General features: G+C 48.8%; 1 protein-coding gene across 1 annotated transcript in view; it reads right to left on the bottom strand.

Annotated features, from left to right (window-relative positions):
• SH2D4B (SH2 domain containing 4B) overlaps nt 1–22349 on the bottom strand; it is a 99923-nt gene that overhangs the window by 9188 nt on the left and 68386 nt on the right. The window contains exons 5-6 of the mRNA XM_027596459.2: nt 20004–20220; nt 17633–17757 (exon numbers count right to left, since the gene is read on the bottom strand). Coding sequence (XP_027452260.1) covers nt 17633–17757; nt 20004–20220 — 342 coding nt within the window. The remainder of the gene's footprint in view (nt 1–17632; nt 17758–20003; nt 20221–22349) is intronic.

The raw sequence follows: 22349 nt of genomic DNA, 5'->3' as shown, positions 1-22349 counted from the left end.
TCTAGGAGCCAGGCCCCATGCTGCATACCTGGGAATCAGCACTGAATGAAAAAGAGTTCCTGCCTTCCAGAAGCTTTGACTCTGGACAGAAATAAAGATCGACAGGGTTTGTTTGTTTGTTTTGTTTTGTTTTGTTTTTTTAAGAAAAGGTTCACTGTAACCAGTGGTGATCAAGGCCCCAGGTGCTGCAGGAGGCACCCCACCCAGCTCTGGTGCTAAGGGTGGAAGCGACAGCTAGACTGAGACCAGAAAGGTGAAAACAGAGGCGCGAGGCAAGAACTTGTTTGCAAAAGAGATTAGCACGTGGTTCTTTGTGGCCTGAGGGAGTGCCAAAGTAGGAGCCCAGGAACAGCAATGGTGAGATACGTAGAGGTCGGCAGGAGCCAAGCCCCCAAGAGCTCTCCATACCATCAGGGATAGAGGATCCTGGACTTAATGATCTCTAAACAGAGAAGAACGTGAGAATGTTCAAGGATGAAAAGATGGCTCCAGGGGGTATGAACTAGACAGAGAAGAATATGAGAATGTCCAAGGATGAAAAGACGGCTCCAGGGGGTATGAACTAGAGGCACACAAGCCAGGGATCTCAATGCAGTTAGGGCTGTTAGGCAGTTAGGTCTTCATCATGTAGGGATTGCTTCATAGCTACATTTCCACAGTTGCAGCGCTGGACTTCAGCTCCCGGACTGAGTGTCTGCCAGAGATGGCTTCTATGTTGAGGCAGGGGTGCAAAAGGACACACGGGGGGGGGGGTTACCTAAGAAGCTCCCTGTCACAGCCAGCCCTGGGCACCATCCAGGGACTCTGTGACCCTCATCCCCTTCAGTCCTCCTGACATCCCGATCATCATCAATTCATAACTGAGGGTGCCAAGGGTCAGCAAGAAAAGGGACCTATCCCAGGTCACAGAGCTAGTAAGTGGTGGGGCCAAATTTTGAACTCAGGTCCTCGGACTCCAAGCCCAGTGCTCTTTGCTCTACACCATGTTTTCACATGCACAGGACAGTAAGAGCTGTTGTGAAAGACACAGAAGGAGGAGATTAATGTGACCTGGAGAAGTCAGGACAGGCGTGCGAGTAGCAACGAAGGGGGATGTGAAGCAGGCGTCTGGGGCCGGGCAGATTCTGGGTACAAGCCGTAAGCAGAGCTGATGACGTGGGAGGGGAGAAGGAGGGATGCAATGAGCGAAGAGTCACAGCCAAGACGAGGAAGGACACCCCCACGGCGCACTGATATAAATGGAGCATAAGAGAAGCTTCATCAAAGTCTGAGGACAGGAAGAGACGCGGAGGATGGGCTGAGAGGTCTCGCACATGCGCGGTCCGGATCCCAGAGAATACAGGCGAGAGGGAGAGGAGGCCATATTTAGAGAGTGAAGGATTGGGGGTTCATCAAAGACACGTTGCAGTGAACCTGCCCAAAGCGACTTAGTGTCATTCTGTCAGCCAGAGCAAAAGGCAGATTATCGCCAAAGAATGAACCATTAGACTGAGGTTAACTTCTCAGTTACAACAGTAGAAGCCAGAGGATAATGGGATAATATTTTCAGTGTGTTGAGGAAAAAAAAAAAAATAACAGTGTTTAATGAAACTATCTTTCAAGGAAAAGGACAAAATAAAGACATCTTCAGAAGAAAAAAAAATGAGAAAATCGACTATCAAAGATAATCTAAAGGACATACTTCAGGTAGAAGAAATCTGATCCTGAACAGAGAATCTCAGGGGCTAGAAGGAATGATGAGCATAGATCCTGCAGGTGAATTTAAAAAGATATACTGACTTACAAAACGATACTAGTAATGGATAATTTGAGGATTTAAGGAAAGAACTGTCATACTGACAACATCTGATCAGCTGAGAGCAGAATCACTGGACTTTAAAAATTCTGTGTCTTGAGGGGGAGCCTGGCTGGCTCCATTGGAAGAGCATGAGCCTCTTGATCTCAGGGCTGTGAGTTGGAGCCCCACGCTGGGTGTAGAGATTACTTAAATACATAAAACTTTAAAAAAATAATAAAAATAATAAAAATTCTGTGTCTAGGAAGAGGGTAAAGATATGTAGCAACTTTGAGAATATGTGAAATATACATGTTATGTCCTCTCAATTAACCGCTGAAAGATAGGCCTGGAGAGCCGTGTGGCCTCCGAAGGGCAGAGCTGGACAAATGCAACCAGGAGAAGTTTTTTTTTCAATGAAGTGAAACAAGCTAATAACTAAGAAATAACTACACTATAGTTCCATTGGTATTAAAGTGAAAAGCTCACCAAGCTAAAGGCTACAGCGCTTGGAGATTAATATACAAACAATAAATGAAGCAAAGATCTGATAGAGCAGGTATTGGGGAGACGGATGGCGTCTGGTGGAACGATGACCCGGGCGACCAAGGTCGGGGGCACACAGGTGCTCCCAGGACAGCTCGTGTTTCTGCTCCTGAAGCTCTCTTCATGCCCTTCACATCGGATGTGCGCACACTGTATCTATTCGATGTTTAATATTTTAAGGATTTAAATATCATGGTTCTGCACCTCCCCACACATCATGCTGTGACGTTCATTCAAAGTCGGTCAATGTCCTTTGAGGGATGGGGAGGTTATCACCCAGAAAAAAAAAAAAAGGATCACTAATGAGCTTTAAATGTCAGTGTTGGCTGTCTTGGGTCCCTAGAGCACGGTTCTCTGCCCGGGCCCACTCTGACAGTCTTATTTAATTCATTTTGGGTCCAACAGGCATCAGTAATGTTTACAATCTTCCCAGGTAATTCCAATACGCAACCAGGTTTGAGACAGACTGAGCTAGAGTGTAAATGGTCTTGCAAGCTAAGGCTGGCACAGATGTAAAAAGTGGATTTTCACATTCTACAAACTCCCTCTATATTTCAAGCAGTACTTGGAGGTCTGAACACAGTTTTATAGACCTACTCTAGAGGGGACAGAGGTAGGGCCTGTGAGAAGTCCCTGCAGATGGGAAAGAGCTTTTCCTGGGCTGGGGTGGCATCCCACCACTATCCCCTCCACCGAGGGAAAGAGGGACTAAAGGGAGGACCCCCACTCATGTTCCTGTACCCCACAGAGAAACTAGAAGAGTCCCGTATCCCAATTTTGTGGCAAATCTAGCAGGTGCCATGCACCAGCACAGTATAGCCACAATTAGGCAGAACAATGGATTTGGAGACAGAACAGCCTGAACATGATGGCTGCCAGGCTCCCCAAATTTCTGTGTGTCCTGGAGGGGAGCCAGGACTTCCAACACCTTCTGGTGTGGGATTTGGAACATGGAAGGAGAGAAACCATCATGTGTGGCTGCTGGGAATCGGGACTGGATCAGCCTTCCGGACACCCCTAATCAGATTAACTGCACATTTACCCTCTGGTCCAACAATTCCATTCCTGGGGTATATTATAAAGAAATCCTCACACAAGTCCATAAGGGTCCAGGGCAAGAAACGTAATTGACTCTGAGATTAATCTGTGGTGGTGATAAGTTGAGGGCAATGTGGGTATCCAGGACTCGAGGAGAGGGTGAGCAAAATTAGGTAGATGCAGCCTGTGGAATTCTGTGCAGCAATTAGAAATAATAGGCCAGAGGTAGAAGCAGCGTGGCTCTTATAACAAAGTCCATGGACTAAGTTTCCAACAAAACTAGGTGGCAAGGTAGCCCCATGAACCCCAGATACAGATGGAGGTAGGAAAAATCAGTCAACACAAGACTTTCGTGATACCAAGTGTTTCCACAGGAAGAAGAAGAAAGAAACAAGGGTGACCGATGGACCCGAGAGCAGTCAACAGGAATTCACTGGAAAGCAGGAGGCCAACTTTAGAACAGCAGCTGAAACCTGGGGAGGATCTGCCTTCCCCAATCCTGGGGAAGAGCAAGAGGCCCATCCATGGTGACACCCTCTGGGGCCACCCCTGATCACTGGGAGTGGAATCAAAATTGAGCAAGGTAGGAGAAAAGAAAGGGATGAAGGAGAAGGTCCAGACCCACATGGGGGAGGGGAACAGAGCCTGGATATTCCAGGAAGTAAGCTGCGCTCTTTGTGGACACATCACAAAAACAGCAGAAGTGGGGCGCCTGGGTGGCTCAGTCAGATAAGCGTCTGCCTTCGGCTCAGGTCATGATCCCAGGGTCCTGGGATCGAGCCCCGCATCGGGCTCCCGGCTCGGCGGGGAGCCTGCTTCTCCCTCTGCCTCTGCCCCTCCCCACTCATTCTCTTTCTCAAATAAATAAAATCTTTTAAAAAATTAGCCACAGAAAAGCATCAAGGTCAAATCATATGTAACGTTAGCATGAGAAAAAAAGAAAATAAGGAACGGAAAAACTTCTCTTGGGTGATATATACATGATATATATACAAGAACTCTTTGAACAGATACTCATTATGATCAGGTTGGCTGCTTATTGAGGAGGAAGGGGAATGTGGGTGGAGCATAAAGGAGAGTAAGAAAACAAACAAATAAGGGACAGCCTTGTTTCTTTCCATAAAGATAATAAAGTTTGAGGACAGGGGTGAAAGAGGTGGCCAGTGAACTGAACCTTTAGGACTGAGGGTTTTTTTTGGAAAATAAACATCATTAAGAGCATAGCCCAGAAGAGAGGCAAGGTCACCCCAGAACCTAGGCTCTGGGGTAGATGGTCTTCTCTAACAGTTAACTGATGGCAGTTGTTGAAACTCAGAAGGCCCAGCAAGAGCCAAGGTAGGGTAAGTCAAGTGTGGGAGATAACTGGTGTGGAGAAGGGGATCCCCAGACCCCAGCTATGCTCGGTATCCGACAATCACAGATGCTTCCAGCAGCAGTGGACCATCGGATTCGGAAAAGCAGAGAACAAGGTCCAGAGATGAGGGGCCAACCAGGGCCTTTCTTTGACTCCCTCCCAAGCCATGAGCTCCCCCTCCACTCAGACACCACCTGGGGAAAAGGAGTGATGTTGGAAAGATTGAATATTTGTTAGAAAGTAACCGAGTTAAACTGAAAGAGACTCTTAAAACCAAAGGAAGTGGAAATGCTGAGGGTGATATTTTAGGCATTAGCAGGAAACAGAGGTCCTGACAAGGTAAGACCCCTTATAAATGTCAGAGGGGGAGACGAACCATGAGAGATGATGGACTCTGAAAAACAAACTGAGCATTCTAGAGGGGAGGGGGGTGGGGGGATGGGTTAGCCTGGTGATGGGTATTGAGGAGGGCACGTTCTGCATGGAGCACTGGGTGTTATGAACAAACAATGAATCATGGAACACTGCACCAAAAACTAATGATGTAATATATGGTGATTAACATAACAATAAAAAATTAAAAAAAAAAAAACAAATTAACAAGAAATTACACTTTTATATCTTTCTAGCAACAATTCAAAAGTTTGATGGAAATGTAGAGACAGCCAACTATGTCTCCAGACACTGTCAGCTGCCCCGTGGGGCACAATCATCCCTGGCAAGAACCGCTGACATACAGATGGACCCAAAAGATCTCTGACTGATAACAACAACAAAAAGTCTTAACAAAATAGTCTGCGGTTCCTCTGGGTGCTGAACATCAGAGGCAAGCCAACTAACTACAGCGCCCTCTGCTGGGCCTCTCCAGTAAAAACCATGGCCAAGGTCAGGGGACAGAAGCCTTCCAGAGCATCTGCCCCCTTCCCCCCACCCCATCCCGGACTGCACAGCGGGAGGGTAAGAAGCAGGGAATGCAGAAGCGGAGATGGCCAGCGTAGCCAAGAAGTCCAGGCTTGCTCTCCCTGTCCCAATCCCCGCACATTAATATCGTGTTTGCAGCCGGCAGCCCCGCGAGGTGTGGCCAGCAGCTCCGGACTCCCTTCTTATTGTACGGAGCACAAATCCCCGTGCCATCTTCGCTAAGCCTCACCTAATCATCTCCCTGCATCCCATGAAGATGCTCTCAAACACCACCAACAACAACCTCAAGTTGTTATCAAAATATTGATTCCATCGGTGCTAACTGGCGGCAGCCCCAGGAAAGGAAAGGCACTTTAAACACACCTCCAGAAGACGCTGGGCTAAAAGGGACCCATAAATCCCTGTTAGCAAATCCTGGATTCAGTTCCCAGCCCCTCCTCCACCTCCATCCCGGTCCCTGAAAGCACTGGCTCTGAATTTAACCTGAGTAACCAAATGGGTTCCTTTTATTTCTCTGTCGGGGTTTCTCTCTGAAAAGAACGAAATGCAGGCAGGCCAGACACGACGTTTTACTTTTTATGGGTCTCAATTTATCTGATGGGCATATTTCTTACAGCTTCCATTGTAGCTACGCCTCACCGGCCGGCAACTCCTCCATCAACCGGTTAGCTATTTCTCATTCATTTTTGTGACTTTCCTTTCTTATTGCCATACTTTCCAGACGATATCATTAAAGAGGCTGGAATTATTAAGCTCTTCACTCTCAACAGTTTCTTAAAGCATCCTAAAGCCACAGAGATTGTGATGAATGAGTTCACATGCCTTCATTTTTTTATAACTCCAAATGAAATTTAACCACGGCTAACTGCTGAGACAAGGGTTTCACTGGAAGAGCTTCTTGGTTCCAGATATAGCCATGCACAAGAGGCAATATCCCATGCCCACGACCGCCTGCTCCAGGTTGACATGCCAGGTTCAAATCACTAACGCCACTGTTGGGACAGAGGATGGCAACCACGCAGTAGAATGACTTCTGAAACTGGCTACCCAAGGAACCTGTGTAGCACCAACTTCAACTGAAAGTATAAAACGATTATTTGTTTCAGGTCAGTCTTGCTGACTGGACTGACAGTTTCACGAGGACAAAGAACGGGCTTTTTCCTCTCTATGGCAGACATCGTTTGGTCTTGCCCACTCGGGACCAGTTGCCCATCTTCTGGCAAGGGAATGCTGACCTCCTTTTGGGAAGCCACACCTCTCACTCACGTCTACACTCACGTCTATGCCGTTGCAATGGGATGGATTCTATTCCTCACCAGGGATGGTCATGTGATTCACGCCTGGCCAATCAGAGAGATCTCGTGCCTCTGGCCATAGTGACTGGTTCAGGAGAGAGCATGTGACCAAACCAGACCCAACACAGCAGGATGTGAGGACTAGTAGTATCCGGAATATTGAGAAAAAAGCACGTCTTCTGTCTGCTGGACGTCAACCTAGGCAAAAGGGGACGTGGCAACCACAAGCTGATGCATTGCTTGGACAAGAAATCATGGTGTAGAGCAACAGGGCTGAGAGATGGAGAAAGGCCAGATGCTGAAACTTTAAGTTCCCTGGATCAAGCAAAGCCTGAAGCCAGCCCTACCTTTAGATTTTTCAGTCACATGAACAAATAAATTCTCTTTTTTATTATATCAGGGTTGTGTTTTTTTCTGTTACTTGCAAATGAATATAAGTTCCATGAGAGCAGGGAAGCTGTCAGTTGAATTCACCACCAAATGCTCTGTACTTAGCACAGTGTCTAACACAACAGAAGCTTAATATTAATTACAAAATTACAATAAGTTAATTACAAAAATGCCTTACACAGGGAGCCTGCCTCCTCATGCCCCTGCCTGGGTGATTCGACAATTCCCAACACTGACAATTTCCTGTTTTACTCCCATTTATTGCATGAGGACTTTGAACACTGTGTGAGACTTGGAGGTCACCCTTCAGGCTTTCTGTGGGCGGGTGTGCCGGCCTAGGAAGGAGCAGATACTTGCCTTAGCCAAGAATAAGGCATGGCAGCTGAACAGCTGACCCCACGACCCACAGATGCTGTGTGTCTCCTAAGGAAATAGCTATCTCTTCCTCCTCCAGAAGCTGTTCTGGACTGGGAAGGAAGTGGCTCCCCTGAGTTCTGCCTGCCCCCAGGGCAGTAACGTAACATAGTCCCTCACCTGTGAGATGGTGACAAGGCTGCTTTTGCATCACAGATAGGGGCATGGACTCTAGAGTGGGATCTCCAGGGTTTGAGCCCCATGGCCCCCACCTACCACAAGCGAGCCTCGGGCAAGTGGCCTCAATTCTCTGAACCTCAGCTTTCTCATCTGCAAAATGGGGCTAACGCTAGCAGGAAGCACACAGCGATGATACAAGGATTAAATAAGTCCATGAATGTGAGCCAGCATCTGGCCTACTATAAACACTGTTCCTACCTAACTGCCCGTATTCCTACCTCTTCCAGAGAGTAGTGTGAGGAGTCAAGGAAATGTTTCCTTGGCATAGCCAGGACAAAGTAAAAATTTCATAAATTATCTGTTAAAACATAAAAGCCAGCATGACCCCACAGGGGAGGCCAACCAGCCACACCCCATGGAGAGCAAGCTGCATCCCTGAGGACCGGTACAAGGTTAAGTGCCCCCTTTCCAGGGATGCCCGCGATCCAAGCAGTGCTTCTGTGCGTCTCCAGATGGACACAATTCCATACATGGTACAGGGCTTGGCAGCAGAGATCCAGGGGTCAGCCTCTCTTGTCCCTCAGCCCCCTACCCTGATGCAAGACAAAGGCCAAACATCTGCACGGCAACCCTGCCCCCAACAACCTCCTCACCCTGGAGAGAAGCCCCAAATACTCCAATGCCTTCTTGGAGAGAAGCAGATGGGAGAAAATCCTAAAGACCTAGCCTCCCGAAGAAAATGACTCCACTAAATAGGACGAAGTTAAACAAAATGGACTAGAGTTTATTTTTTCCCCTACTACCCAGAAAGGAAGAGGGGGGCAGTGATAACTTCATGACATGGGAGAAATGTAGAAAAATAAAGGAATTCCACTTTCTTTGTACGCTGAAGCTTGCAACTTGACTGCACCAATGTTGGTAACGCCCCACTACCTGCAGGGGGTGGTGTATTGCCCCCATTACAGGAGGACCCATACATTGATTGCATATGCAAGCCATGTTGTTCCCCTCCGGGAAGCATTTCTAGATTGTCCCATGGGTAGAGGACACCTTCCTGCACTGGGCACCCTGGTGAGAGGCAGTGTGAATCACAATACCCAAAAGCAGCATCACTGTTTGAAATGAAACCTGTAAGCAAATGCTCTGGCATGTAAAATTACCTTCTGCTCTGCAATTAAGTTCTTTATAGATTGAGTCTGATAAACTGTTAATAATTATGCATAAATATTAATGAGTTCATTTCCAGAAAGGCTTCTCAACTACTCTAGTGACTAGACTTTGTTCTCTAGCAAATGTCAAAGCCACCATATTGGTCTCTCGGCTAAGCAGAGGGAGAACAGCTCCTGGTGGGAAGGGGAGGGGAGAAGAGGCACGCGATCTGACCTAATCGCCATCAGACGGGACCATCTGTGCTCTCGCTGTTTTGACTGAAGGGCTGTCTGGCTTCTGTTTACACACCCCAGCCGCGGGTGCTCAGGACTCCTGGAGGTAGCTTATTCCATCTCAGGACATCAGACTGTGCCAAAGTCAGCCCTTGTGATTTTCACCTCATGCTCCATGTCCTGACCTTGAGGCTTCTCACAGGTTGGGGGATGTTAGTGGTTTGAAGACGGCAGCTGTGCCCCGCCCCCACCACATCTTCCTGTTCAACCCCGTGCCTGCCCTCAGGAAAACGGGAGGCCAATGGCTCTGGCATGAGCTGGGGCGCTGGGTACCAGGGCTGGGATGAGCTTGGGGCTGGGAACAGGTGGGAAACTAGACTACAGAGCCTGGAGCAAAGAAAACCCCAAAATAGCTTGCTGGAATGGAAGAGGGGTCTAACCTATGATAGGAAGCTCCCAGAGTTAGGGAGATAGGAAGCGTCTTTTGTCACCACCAGAAATATGATGGGACTGTCAGAAGAATATTAAATCAATTACATCAACAGACATCATGGTTTGTGGCTACTCTGCTTTTTTAAACCCAAATAGAAAAAAGAAAAACTCAGTTCTCTCAAATCCAACTAGAAGTCCAAGCCCAGTCCCTTCCCACATATTTTAGTTACCCTCACCTGTGGATCAGAAGACAAATATCTCAGCAAAACAGCCCAAATAAAAGTGTTAGGTGGACAAGACACAAAAGGCTGAAATCAAAAGCACAGAGCTACAGATAGCCAAAGGAAAGAGTTAAAATCTTGAAAACACCATTACAATCTATGCTTTCCTAAAGCAAAAAATAATGCTGCTGTTCTTTGTAATCCTTTTTTGAGACTTTACAGCCAGTGCACAATTTTTTTTAAAAGAAGGAAAAAGATTCCTTTATTTCTTAGCTGGAACAGCTTCAGCAAGAACTTAAGAGGAAAGTAGGTCAACTAACCTACTTTTTCCCTCTTTAGAAATTTTTGCATTTGGGATCCGAGTTGGTGGAAAATTTCCACTCCACGCTCTGCTCAGGAAACTGAGCAATCTGACTTGACACGATGGATCTGCAACATGCCAACTATCCTTCCAAATGACCCGTGTGTTACCCTCACAGCTTTCAAGACACATTTCAAGATGGGGATCAGAGTCATAATGTAAGAAAATTCAGACTTGTGGGTTTTTTTGCAGGGGGGAGGCTAAATAAGTATCATCTTTGTTTTATGCAATCATTTGATGTCATCTTTTTCTTTACTTCCGAGTGACAGCAGTGACCCGGCCTCAGGGTCAGAGGCCACCATTTACATATTCAAATCCTCATATGCATCTCCAAAAGCTACCGTGTTTATTTATTCCATATAATAAATGGAAGCATTTACTTTACGTCAGGAATGTTCTAAACACTTTATAAATACCATACACTTAATCCTCGTAACACCACTACAAAGTGGGTATGACTACTTTCTCTGCAGTCAGTCCTTGCTTAACACGGACTTGGGCCATGGGTCATGGTTGCCCGGCCCCCGGACCGGCTGCCACGTCTCCACAACCTCCAAAGCCTCACCATGGCTCCTTCTCCTCCCACTGATCTTGGACACCAAGAACAGGGCCCGAGCTGGCTCATGCTTTCCATCTCGGCTCCAGAAATGCTAGCTTCTGAAAGTAATCTCAAAGGCCAAACAGGGCATTCCCAGATTTTCCCTCTAGCTGGGCCAGGAGACCAGTAGCAGCTCCATCCACAAGGTCACACACAGAATGAGCAGGGGTAAGGTTTAAAATAAAGAGCTCAGGCTGCATCTAAAAGAGGTTCAAATGAGGGGCGCCTGGGTGGCTCAGTCAGTTAGCATCCAACTTCGGGTTTCAACTCAGGTCATGATCTCACAGTTGTGGGATTGAGCCCCACAGTGGGCTGTGCTCAGTGCAGAGTCTGCTTCAGATTTTCTCTCCCTCTCCCTCTCATTCACTCTCTCTCTCTCTCTCTCAGATAAATAAATAAAATCTTGAAGAAAAAAAGAGCTTCAAATGAATATACAGTAAGGGACAGTGAATCCAGAGGGAAGACTTTTGTGCCCCAATCTCTCTCCCTTGGTAGCGGTATATTCAAGGAACCTCCAAAATGGAGTAGGTAAGACCAGGATCCAGAAGCCAACAGGGGCTAGTTTCTCAAGCTCTCTGGGCCTCAGTATGGTCACCAGTAAAAAGCGAACCATGACTGGGTCAAGAGAAGTTGAGAGTTCCCATGAGATGATACCCATCAAGCCACCCCGTACATCTACACCACCCTGCAGACACGCAAGACTGCACAGCTGCATCATGCTAGGAGGGTCACCTACGGTCAGCCAATCCAAGTCCTCCCTGCTCTGTGCAGCTCAGAGAAGAGGAGACCTCCCAAGCCATGCAGTTGGAGGAGCTGAGTCTAGACTCCATTCCCACTCAGCCTCTGCCTTCCAAGCACAATCTTTCCCACTTCACAAGAAGCTGCCTCCCGGCAGAACGGCCTGGTGAGTCTGTCTTTCGCCTGCAGGACTCCCAGAAGAGCCATCCAGAGGGGGTCCCCACTGCCTGTACCTCAGCTCCTAGGCCAGAAACACCAGCAGCAATAGAGAAATGAGCAAGGTGAAAAAGCCAACAGTCACCCTTCATTCTCAGCCCGCAGACTCCCAGGCGCCCCCTAGTGGCCCTGTGCCCTGGCCATAGTTTCCAATGCACCTGTGCACCAGAGAAAACGCTAGAGGCTCAGCAGGAGCAGAGCCCCTGGTCCTGGAGTGCTGCCGGCAGAACATGCACTCAGAATCACAGTGCACCCTGGGCGCTAAGGACAGAATGCTTAAAGGCCCCCACCCCATCCGATGAGGCCACCAGCCATCCAGACTGCCCAACAGTGAGCTGTAACCACCAAAAAGCTCTTTCTTCAAGAGAGGAGCTTGACTCTCTGTTGGGGTCCAACTCGAATCCCAATGCTAGGACTCTCTTTGTAAGTCCTAGCCCCCAGCCCTGGTCCTATCATCTTAGAATAGTCTTCTCTTCTCAAGACAGAACTCCAGAGATTGAGAAATGGTGGCTCTATTCTCCCACCCATCCCCCACCAAGTCTTTTCCAAAACAAACATTCCCCTGGGTAGTCACTGAAAATGACCACAGTGACCTCTATTTCTTTCCCTTGAACCTCAAACACATTGAGATGCGTTGGGACCAAGGGCAAGGTGAACAAGGAGTCTGAAGGTTTGGGCCCATTCTAGAACCTCGCAGCCCTAGGACCTTCAACATTCCTGTCCTCTAACTATGCTCTGAAGTCAGTGTGGAAAGGTAGGAAGCAGTGCCCATTCCACTTGGGAGCTCAAGCTTTGCATGGAAAGCCACCCCCCACTGCTAGGCTCCCTGCAGACTGCACCGTCTACGTGGGGGGGGGTGGGGAGTAATTCCTCCCTGGGGAAGCCCCCACTTTGTGCTTGTCTGAAAAGGCAGGACAATAACACCCCAGGCGAGGCCGTGCTCAAGATCCACTCCCAGGACCTGAACAGGGTCCTGTGGGAATAGTTTACCAACACCAACTACATCACCCACCGCCTAGCACCGTCCCCCACCAAGCCCTAAGGGTAAGTGGCAAGATAGCCAGTGGGTTGTTGCCAAGACAATAAACTATGGATCACACTGTGACTGTTTTTCTACAAGTTAAGCACAGAAAGAGAAATGGGGTCCGACTGAGCCAATGTTCAGACAGAGGATGTTCTTAATAATTTTAGATACATGTTGAAGTCCAAAAATAGATTTTTCCCCCAAAGCCAAGCTCAGATGCACGAGCTTTTCTTGGGAGTATTTTTATAGAACTAGAAGTCTCTCTTACAACCCCTGGAACATGACAATGAACAAAGGAGAAAGGAGGAATAACTTTACCACTTTCTCTTTTTAACAGAGGAGACTATTGAGAACTCCTTGGCCCCAGCAGGAAGCCAGTTCTCCTCCCCCTCCCCCCACCTCTGAACTCTGTTTCCCAGAGTGGGTGGCTTCTCTTGTGGCCCACCTCAGACTCCGAGAGACATCAGCACTCACACCAACATGGCTCATTATGGTGGACAAAGCACATTTGTTGGCTTGATCTCCATAAGTCCTGTGAAACCAATGTTAAAATCTCAATTTCATAGATGGGGATTTAAAGGACACGCCCAAGGTCACAGAGCTGCTAGGTTCTAGAGTGGGCCCCGTATCTTCAGATTCCTCGTTCACATTACTCTTTGGCGCATACAATGTATCCAAATGTGTTTGAGGGTAGGGAAGGAACCAGGAGTCACAGTGGTCATTTTTAATCTCCATCTAAAACCCAGCTAAATTGGGGCGCCTGGGTGGCTCAGTCAGTTAAGCGTCCAACTCTTGATGTCAGCTCAGGTCATGAGCTCAGGGTCGTGAGATCGAGCCCCACATCGGGCTCCACTCTCCATGTGGCGTCTGCTTGAGTTTCTCTCCCTCTCCCTCTGCCCCTCCCCTCTCTCGTGCGCTCTCTCTCTAAAATAAATAAATAAAGTATTTTCTTAAAAAAATAGTTAAAACCCAGCTAAAATAATAAGGAATGTTTTACCCAGGAAAGAAAAGATTTATACTGGGGTTGTAACAGTTTCCATTATCGTCAAGTTCTCTCTCCCTCCTTGTCCTCACACCTTTTGACACACAGCTTTGCAGCTCCTCACGGGAAAGGAGCAGGATACACTTTCCCACGCCTGAACTCTGTGACATATCGTGGCCAATGTTATGAGGTGAAAGTTGCCAGCGTCCTGCTTCGAAGACTAGACTCACAGGCCTAGAATGCCACTTGCTCTCTGGTTGCTGGGAAGAGCATGCCTGGGCTAGCCTGCTGGTCCCAAGGGGAGCGTGGGAGATTCGGGGAGCAGAGCCACCCCCGCTGAGATGTCCAACCAAGAGCAGTTGAGAGCAGAGCCCCCAGCCCACCTTGGCAAAGACTCCCTCACAGTTAAACGGGTGCAGGCTGCCTGTGGGCAGTATGGGCAATAGCTCACTCTCTGGAAGGACTGGACCGGGGGCGGGGGGGGGGGGCGCCTCTCAGGGATGCTGTCACAGAATGCCTCCACTGGAGAAGAGGTCGGACCATACCAGTAGTTCCAGACTTTGGGATTTTAGGTATGAAGCAAAGTTACTCTCAAGAGTTTAGAAACCAACATGGGGCTGCTAGCTTTTTGCTTTTCTGAGCAAAGGCAATATATAAAAATAACTACCACTTACTATCACCACCAATTCATAAAAGATAGAACATTTTCATACTACAATGGAGGAAAGGAGATCATCTTAGAATACGACACAGTCCTTTCCAAGCAAAGACAGTGGGCCACCCTCCGTCCATGAGCCTTTTTCTTTTCATTCTGTCACATATCAATAAGAACTTTGTCACTAAATAGCTCCAGTCTGGGTATTAGCAACTTTCCCGCATGCTTTATGATAGAACTGTCAAGAGAACATGAAATCAGTTACATAAATTATGAGACTTAAATCACGGTTCTGTTTGTTCCGTGACAATATAAAAAGTTTATTTTTTTCATCAGGATAGAAAATAAAGCTAAGAGATGAATTTGAGCACCTCTGTCGTGCCTTCTCCGCCAGCTGCAGCAAGCACTGCGGAGCCCCCGGGGGCCCCAGCCCCACCCCCTCCTCCGCAGAACTTTGGAGCTGCACTGCGCAGGCGCCTAAGATGCTCCTGATGTCCTTCTGTGCTTCTAATGGATGAATGAAAAGGAAAGCAGCAATATTCTCAGGGCTACATAACTGGGAGCGAAGTAAGAAGCAGGGAATCCCCCAGGACCAGCTTGGGGGCTGTGTGCCTCAGTCACCTGTGAATGTTGACTCTTTTCTTTCTGGGCCATCAGGAGCCTCTCCATCCCCATGGAGAAGGGGGCAGGCTACAAGTGGACGGCTCCCACTTAAACTCACTCATCAGGCCCTCAGGAGACCCACACACCTACGAGACCTACCAGGGCCCAGTGTGGAGAAGCGATGGCTCTTCTCTGGGACTGGGAAGACTGGATCTAATCTGGCACTTGATTCCCACCTTCACCCATTCTTTAGGCATTCAGAGAAAATGAACAAGGTCTTAGTTTCACAGGCTCACGTTCAGGTAGGAGAACAGACAAAAGCAAATAATAAGATAAATACCAATCGGGTGAGCACTCTTAAAGAGATGAGCATAGTGAGTTGAGAGAAAATGGCAAAGGCTTCTTTAGGTGAGGATTCAGGAAAGGCCTCTCTGAGAAGGGGATATTTGAGATGAGAAATAAGAATGCATCGTCCATGCAAAAAGCTAGGAAAAGAGCAATACCAAGCAGATTAAAAGCAGGTGCAGAGGGCCTGGGGTAGAAAAGAAAACGGCTTGTTTGAGGAAGAGGGAAAAAGCCAGAGTTGTAGAAGCAAGGTGGACAAAGAGAGAATTGTGGTATGAGGCTGAAGCAGGAAGCTGGACCCATCATCGGGGGCCTTGCAGGCCCCAGCATGGAGCTTGAAATTCATTGCAGATGTAAAGGTATTAAGCAAGGGAGTGACAGGATCTGATTTATATTTAAAATATTCGCAGGATGCTATGTGAAGGATAAATTGTAGAGGGGCCAGAGTGAAACAGGCAAACCTGTAAAGACATTCCTGCATGAACTGGGTGGTGCCTCTGTGACCTTTATGACCTTGGACAGTCCCTGAAAAATGCTACATTTCAGTCATCCCACCTGTAGTATGGCTACCACCTACACTCAATAGTTCATAAACTCTTTGGGCTCCTGAAGATGGGGTTGAAGGTGCACATGGCCTTGCTTGCCCCTGCATGATTTCACTCCAGCTGCCTGTCCTAGAGCTGGAGCCACGCCCACAGCTTGCCTGTGAGGGCCTCCCCATTAGCCCTTAAGAATACACGGTCTCTAGTGCCCATCATGGCACTGAGGGTCATGCTCTCCATCTGGATGGAACTGAGAACACATGGAGGCTGGTCAGGAAGCAGGTATGTAGTTCACATTGCAAGGGGAGACACAGGCCAAGGTGGAGGCTGGCCACGCTCCCCAGAGGCAGGCAGAAGTGAAACAAAGGCAGGTCAGGGTCTGATGGATGCTAACTGCAGCCGAAGAGATCCATTCTGACCAGGCTAGTCCTCAGACAAACCGGGGCTCAGTGCTGATGAGGGAGGGAAGACTCCGGGAGCAAGGCCAGCATGCAACTTATCCAGAGAAACCTGGCAGTCTGGCCAGGCTGCTGGAGAATAAGAAATCATATGGAGCAGAGAAGAGATGTCTTGGGCAAGTCTGTCCTGGATAAAGCACCCAGGAGACCAGCCCGCTATCTGGGGACACATGAGCAAGCTCAGCTCAGATCATCTGAGCCTGGCCCATCCCAGAAGAACTGCCTAGTCGATTCAGAAATTTATGAGTAAACAATAAGTGCTTATTTGTTTTTAGCTCCTGAGTTTTGGGGTGATTTGTTATGTCGCAATAGCTAACTGATACAGAAGAGGTTGATGGCCAGTAACGACTCCTATTTCACTGTAGCAAGTCTCTGCTGAAATTACAATCCTGTTTCCCGGTTTGAGGCCTCTCCAGGTTCAGATCACTGGACTGGGATCATGAGCTTGAGATATATTCTTGAACTTGACTTTACAAGGCTATCGGTGATATGATGAAAACTTTCTCCCCAATCTGGACCTGTTTCCTTATCTGAAAAATGAGAAGTTAGACACTTCCAGGGAGCCTTCTGCTTGGGTGACTCTGACCTCTTCATTCAGCTGTTCTGTCATCTAATCAACAGATATTTGTTCAGAGCCTGCTGTGTGCCTGTCTATGGCCAGGATCTGGGATGCAGGCTCAGACCACAAGATGTGGGCCCTGTCCACCAAGTGCAAGGGGAGCTCCCTGTCTTGTGAGTATAGAGAAGACGCCTCCGGATGGCCAAGGAGGCTGTGAGTGGGGGCAGTGGGCAAGATCGTGGTCATCCTTCCCCAGCAGAGAGAGGGGAATGAATGCATGTTCAGAATCCCTGGCGCCTCCAGTCTCCTGGACTCCTGCTCGGAGATGTTTGCCTTGGTCCCTAAGGCCTTGATGAACGCCACTCAGCATTTCAGCTCATGCCCTGGGGAAATCAAACTCTGCCTTGAGCTTAGCACATTCAATGAGCAAACAGAGGGCAGCCATGGGACCTGTCTCCATGCCACTGTCCCCCAGGTGACCCAGGAGAGCCGATCCTTAACGCTGGGAGACTGGCCAGTCTCTGTGGGGGCAGCGCGAAAGTAGCCAAGTCCAAAGTCCTCCACTGCCCCTGATGACAGCAGTCCCTCAGGACCTCCTCCCAACCCTGGAGAGAGGCTGACAGGTGGAAACTGTCTGCCCCAGGGGCCCGGAAAGCCATCCTACCATGGAACCAGGGGGCGATGGACTCAGTGTTCCTCTCAAAGCCAGCTCTGCGAGGCAGCTGCTCCTCCTTAAACCAGCGGACTATGACTTCTCTGGAGACAGGTCTCAGTGGGCGCTCCCAGGTCCTGCTGAGAAGAGAGACGAAGTGTGGAGAGTCGGGGAGGGAGGGGAGGGGAATGGGAGGAGAGGGGAAGGGAGGGGAGGGGAAGGGAGGGGAGGGAAGGCCACTGTGAGAATGAATCAGCACAGTGCCCACACTCATGCCTGTGGAGCGAATTAAATGAGTCCAGGTGCATGAAGGCACTTTGCAGATAATAATGCGCCAACTACTATTATTTTTCCCAAAAGAGCACTGTTATCGCTTGCTTCCAAAAAAGCCACACAGATGGGAATGGAAAAGAGAAGAGGAGGGGGTGTTTGAGGGAGAGAAAAGGCATTTTTTTTCCCCTCTAGAATTGCAGAGCACGAACATCAGCATCCATGAAGGAAGACCCTCGTGTACCAGGAGCGGCAGACCCACGCACCCAGAGAGGCCAGCCACCAGCCTCCCTCCCAGGGTGGCCCGTGTGTAAAATGAACGTCTACAGCGTTATTCATTAAGGGCACTGCTGGTCATAACCAAGGATTTCAAACAACTCCAATGTTCATTAACAGAGTTTTTGATAAATAATTTCTAGCACATCTGCGGAGTGAACATGATGCAGTTAGAAAAAAGGAAACTAAGCCAGGGTGGCTGGCTGGCTCAGTCAGTGGAGCATGGGACGCTTGATCTCGGGGAAGTGAGTTCGAGTCCCACATCAGGTGTAGAGATTACTTAAAAAGAAAATCTTAAAAAAAAAAAAAAAAACTAAATAGGGTGCCTGGGTGGCTCAGTCGTTAAGCGTCTGCCTTCGGCTCAGGTCATGATCCTGGGGTCCTGGGATCAAGCCCCACATCGGGCTCCCTGCTCAGCGGGAAGCCTGCTTCTCCCTCTCCCACTCCTCCTGCTTGGTTCTCTCTCTCACTGTGTCTCTATCTGTCAAAAAAAAAAAAAAAAAACTAAATAAAAATAAATGACTAGCTAAGAATTGATATGAAAAGACCTCCAAAATATAGTTAAATGGAAATAAAAGTCAAGATGCAGAGCCATGTATATAGTATGCAACCTTTTCTAAAAAAAAAACAAAAAAACAAAAACAAAAACAAAAACACAAGACAGGGCTACGACTTTTCAGGTCATCAACTACACAAAGGAACTGGGGGGGTGGTGCACAAAACCACTGAGGACAGTGCTCCCCTACAGGGGGGGAGAACTAAGTAGGTGGAGGTAGGCATAGAAGGCAACCATTTTCCATATTTCTTTTTAAACTTCGTGGTTTGTGAATCATATAAATGACAAGGAAGGAAGGGAGGGAGGGAGGGAAGGAGGGAGGGAGGAAGAGAAGAAAGGAAGGAAGAAATGCAGGTATGGTCAGCCCTCTCTAGCCTGCAGGGAGAGGGAGAAGGGAGTTATGAATAATCCTAAATCCCAATTAAAGTAAAACTCAGAACGTACTCTTCTACAGATTAACCATGGTTCAGGGACCCAGCAGCACTCACCACGCACCCTCATGGGGCAGTAGTTACTCAGCAAGGATGGAGGTGTGGGGCACCAACCTTGGGGCTGGCCTAAGGTGGGCACAGGCGGGAAGTGGAAAGGCTCCAGGCAACCTCTTGACCTTGGGTTCTGGCAATGATGGGCAGTCACCTAAGTGCCCCTGCCAAGCCACTCCAGAGACACCAGTGTGTGTGAGGACCCTCAGGACTCAACCACGCTCATCTGCAAACCTGTTATCAGAACCAGGGATGCACCAGCACTACCTGTGGTTAGAAAAAGCAGCCAGCCCTGGTTTCCAAGCAGCTGGGCCATATTTAACCCATTTGAGGTCTTATATTACAAGTTCTTGGGGTGTGTGGACGTTTAAGAGCTTGAAATTATATGCAAACATTTTTGGGTATTTTCATATGCACGTCTTGGAGGGAAGAGGGTGCACAGCTTTCTTTAGATTCTCAAAAGAATTCTAGACCCCAAAATGTTAAGACTCCCAGAACTCTGGGGCTATTAGAAATCTCCAACCAGGAGCACTGGGTGTTATGCACAAACAATGAATCATGGAACACTACATCAAAAACTAATGATGTAATGTATGGTGATTAACATAACAGTAAAAAATTTAAAAAAAAAGAAATCTCCAACCAGACTCCTCACGGCCCTGCTCTGGCCCCATTACACAGACTTGAACACTGAGGCCCACGGCGGGGAAATGACTAGCTCCAAATTTCATAGCTGTTGGAGCAGAGCAGGGACTGGATCCCCCAGCCACGCTGCATTTGCAGAGTCCCCCAGACCCACCTGACAGGTATGGCGAGGGGTGGCGGAAGCCCGGGGCCTGGGAGGTGGTGGTAGAGTCTGGCCTCCTGCTCGCGGCTCTGGCCAAGCTCTTGGAACATGGAGCTGAGGCCGGCGACCGTGCCCTTCTGGATGGCGCGGAGGGAGTGGCGCCGGTACTCGTCCCTGGCGCGCTGAGCTCGGCAGCTCCTCTCTTCGTCCGCGGCCTTGGACCTGCGCACTGGAAAGGGGTGGAGAGCATGTTCACCCAGACCCACAGCCCAGGCCATACACCCAGCAAGCCAGGACTGGGCCCGGAGACCCGGGACTCACCCAGAGTCTCATAATTCACCTGGATTCACCTACATGGGCTACATGGATGTTCAGAGCCCAGGAATGGCAGGGCCAGCCCAGCTCCGGCCAGCAGCTCTGGGCTTGCCTGTCACCGTGGAGGTAGAGACACTCATGACAGTTGAGGGTCATCTGCCTGTTCCTGCAGCCCTGGTCCAGAACGTGCAAGCAACCTTTGGATGGAAATATACATCTCTATATGTATTTCTTTCTGGGAGTACCATGTGCCCACCTGCCAGCCTCAAGGGCACCTGGACAGGTGCCCAGCATCTCCAAATACCACTGCCATCCCCCACATTGACTCTAGGCTTTCTCTGTGCCACACTCTTGTTCCACACTTTCCCTGCAACATCTCGTTACAGATGATTCCCCCAACCACCCAGGGTGGAGGGCCCATCACTGTTTCTACATCAGAAACTCAGCCTCCCGAAAGTTACAAAACTTGCCCCCAAATAAATAGCTAACAAGGGGCAGAGCCAGCGTTGGAAACCAAGTGTGGCTGTCTCTAAAACCTATGCAGCCATTCCTACCACCTGCACCCTACCTCTCAAGCTCCCTTCCTTTGAAATCCAGGTGTGCCTGACACCAGAGCCACTGCTTCTTCCTACAAAAAGCCAAAAGAGCATTTAAGACCCTCCATCCAACCTCCCCATGCTGCTCATGTGGAATCTGAGGCAGGAGGAAGGACAGTAACTTGACCAGCTGGAGCAATGGCCAAGCCAAGCCTGGAGCCATCCTTCCGGCTACCACAGGCTGAGTTGTTGGAAACCCTGGTGTCCTGGTTCTGGTGCCCTTTCTCTGGTTTGCGGTGGCCCTGACACTGGGTGAGTGTGTTGGAGAGAGAGGATCCTCTGGTAGCTCTGTCACTCGCAGACCACAAACTCCAGATGCCCCTCTCTCCAGCCTTCCAGCTTTCTGTGTTTCCCAAGGCAGGGCCTGGTCTCGGCCAAGTGGCCTGGGAAAGACATGCGTGTGCTGCTGCTTCTAAAACTCAAAAGGGAGTCCTGGAACTGGGGAAACGACAAGAGAGGGAACACAACCTGTTGGAGGCAAGGTCTCGAATTAAAACCAATTCTTTTGCAGTCTGATTGCATCTTGTCAGGCCCCTATCTGCCTCTAAAATCTAATTCTTTTTGTAGAGAACTCTTGGAGCTGGACATGTTCTAACAGTGCATGACTGGTGAGTGCGCGGGCCCGGTCCTGGAGTCAACTCTTACCCAGAGTCTGTTCCTGCTCCAGCTCCATTCCACACGTGTGTCGCAAACACCTACAACCGACCAACATCAGAGAACTGCGTTCTGTCAGTGTTTGGGAGGATACAAGGTAAATAGCCCCTGTCCTGAAAGAGAGCACTTTTACCTCTCACGTTATCAAAGACCTTGTCTTATAATAGAACATTTCCCCAGATATGAGGAAGGCAGCATAAAGTCTGTCCCTCAGAAAGATTTATGGAAGTGGAGGTCACATGCAGAGCCTCCAGTAGGCTGAGCCCCCCAAGGGCAGGTGGGGGACTTGCTCTGCTTTGTTCATGGCTATATCCCAGGGCCTACATACACAGGTGTCAGTGAACAGACAATGCCTATTCTTGGATGACTGTGCCCAATCAAGTATTTAACTCTGAGCTGGGTGCAGACATAACAAAGACCAGACCCTTCCTTCAAGGCACTCAGAGCCTGCCTGGGAAAATAAGACAAGTATCTCTAACACAATGAAATCTGGGACAGATAAAAGTACTGTCAGGGGTTAGGGGCAGCAGCTCTCATATTCTGTGAGGGAGCCAACAGCCATCCCAGGAGAGGAAGCATCTGGAAAGGTCAGTAGGAGTTTTCCAGAGAAAAGAAGCCATCCCAGGGAGAAATCTAGGTTTGATGCCCAGCTGGTTCATCTGTATGTTCCAGACACTAAGAACACCATAATGCCTGCCCTGCATTGCCATGGGAGGGTCAAAGATAAGACCAGGATTGCCTGGGCGTGAGCTCTGCAGCCACCAGCCAGCAAACTAAACATGGAAGCTGGTGA

The sequence above is a fragment of the Zalophus californianus genome, chromosome 15 (genome assembly GCF_009762305.2).
Source record: "Zalophus californianus isolate mZalCal1 chromosome 15, mZalCal1.pri.v2, whole genome shotgun sequence".
Classification (NCBI taxonomy): Eukaryota; Metazoa; Chordata; class Mammalia; order Carnivora; family Otariidae; genus Zalophus; species Zalophus californianus.
The sequence above is the reverse complement of the archived record's forward strand: the minus strand, read 5'-3'. Positions and strand labels throughout refer to the sequence as shown.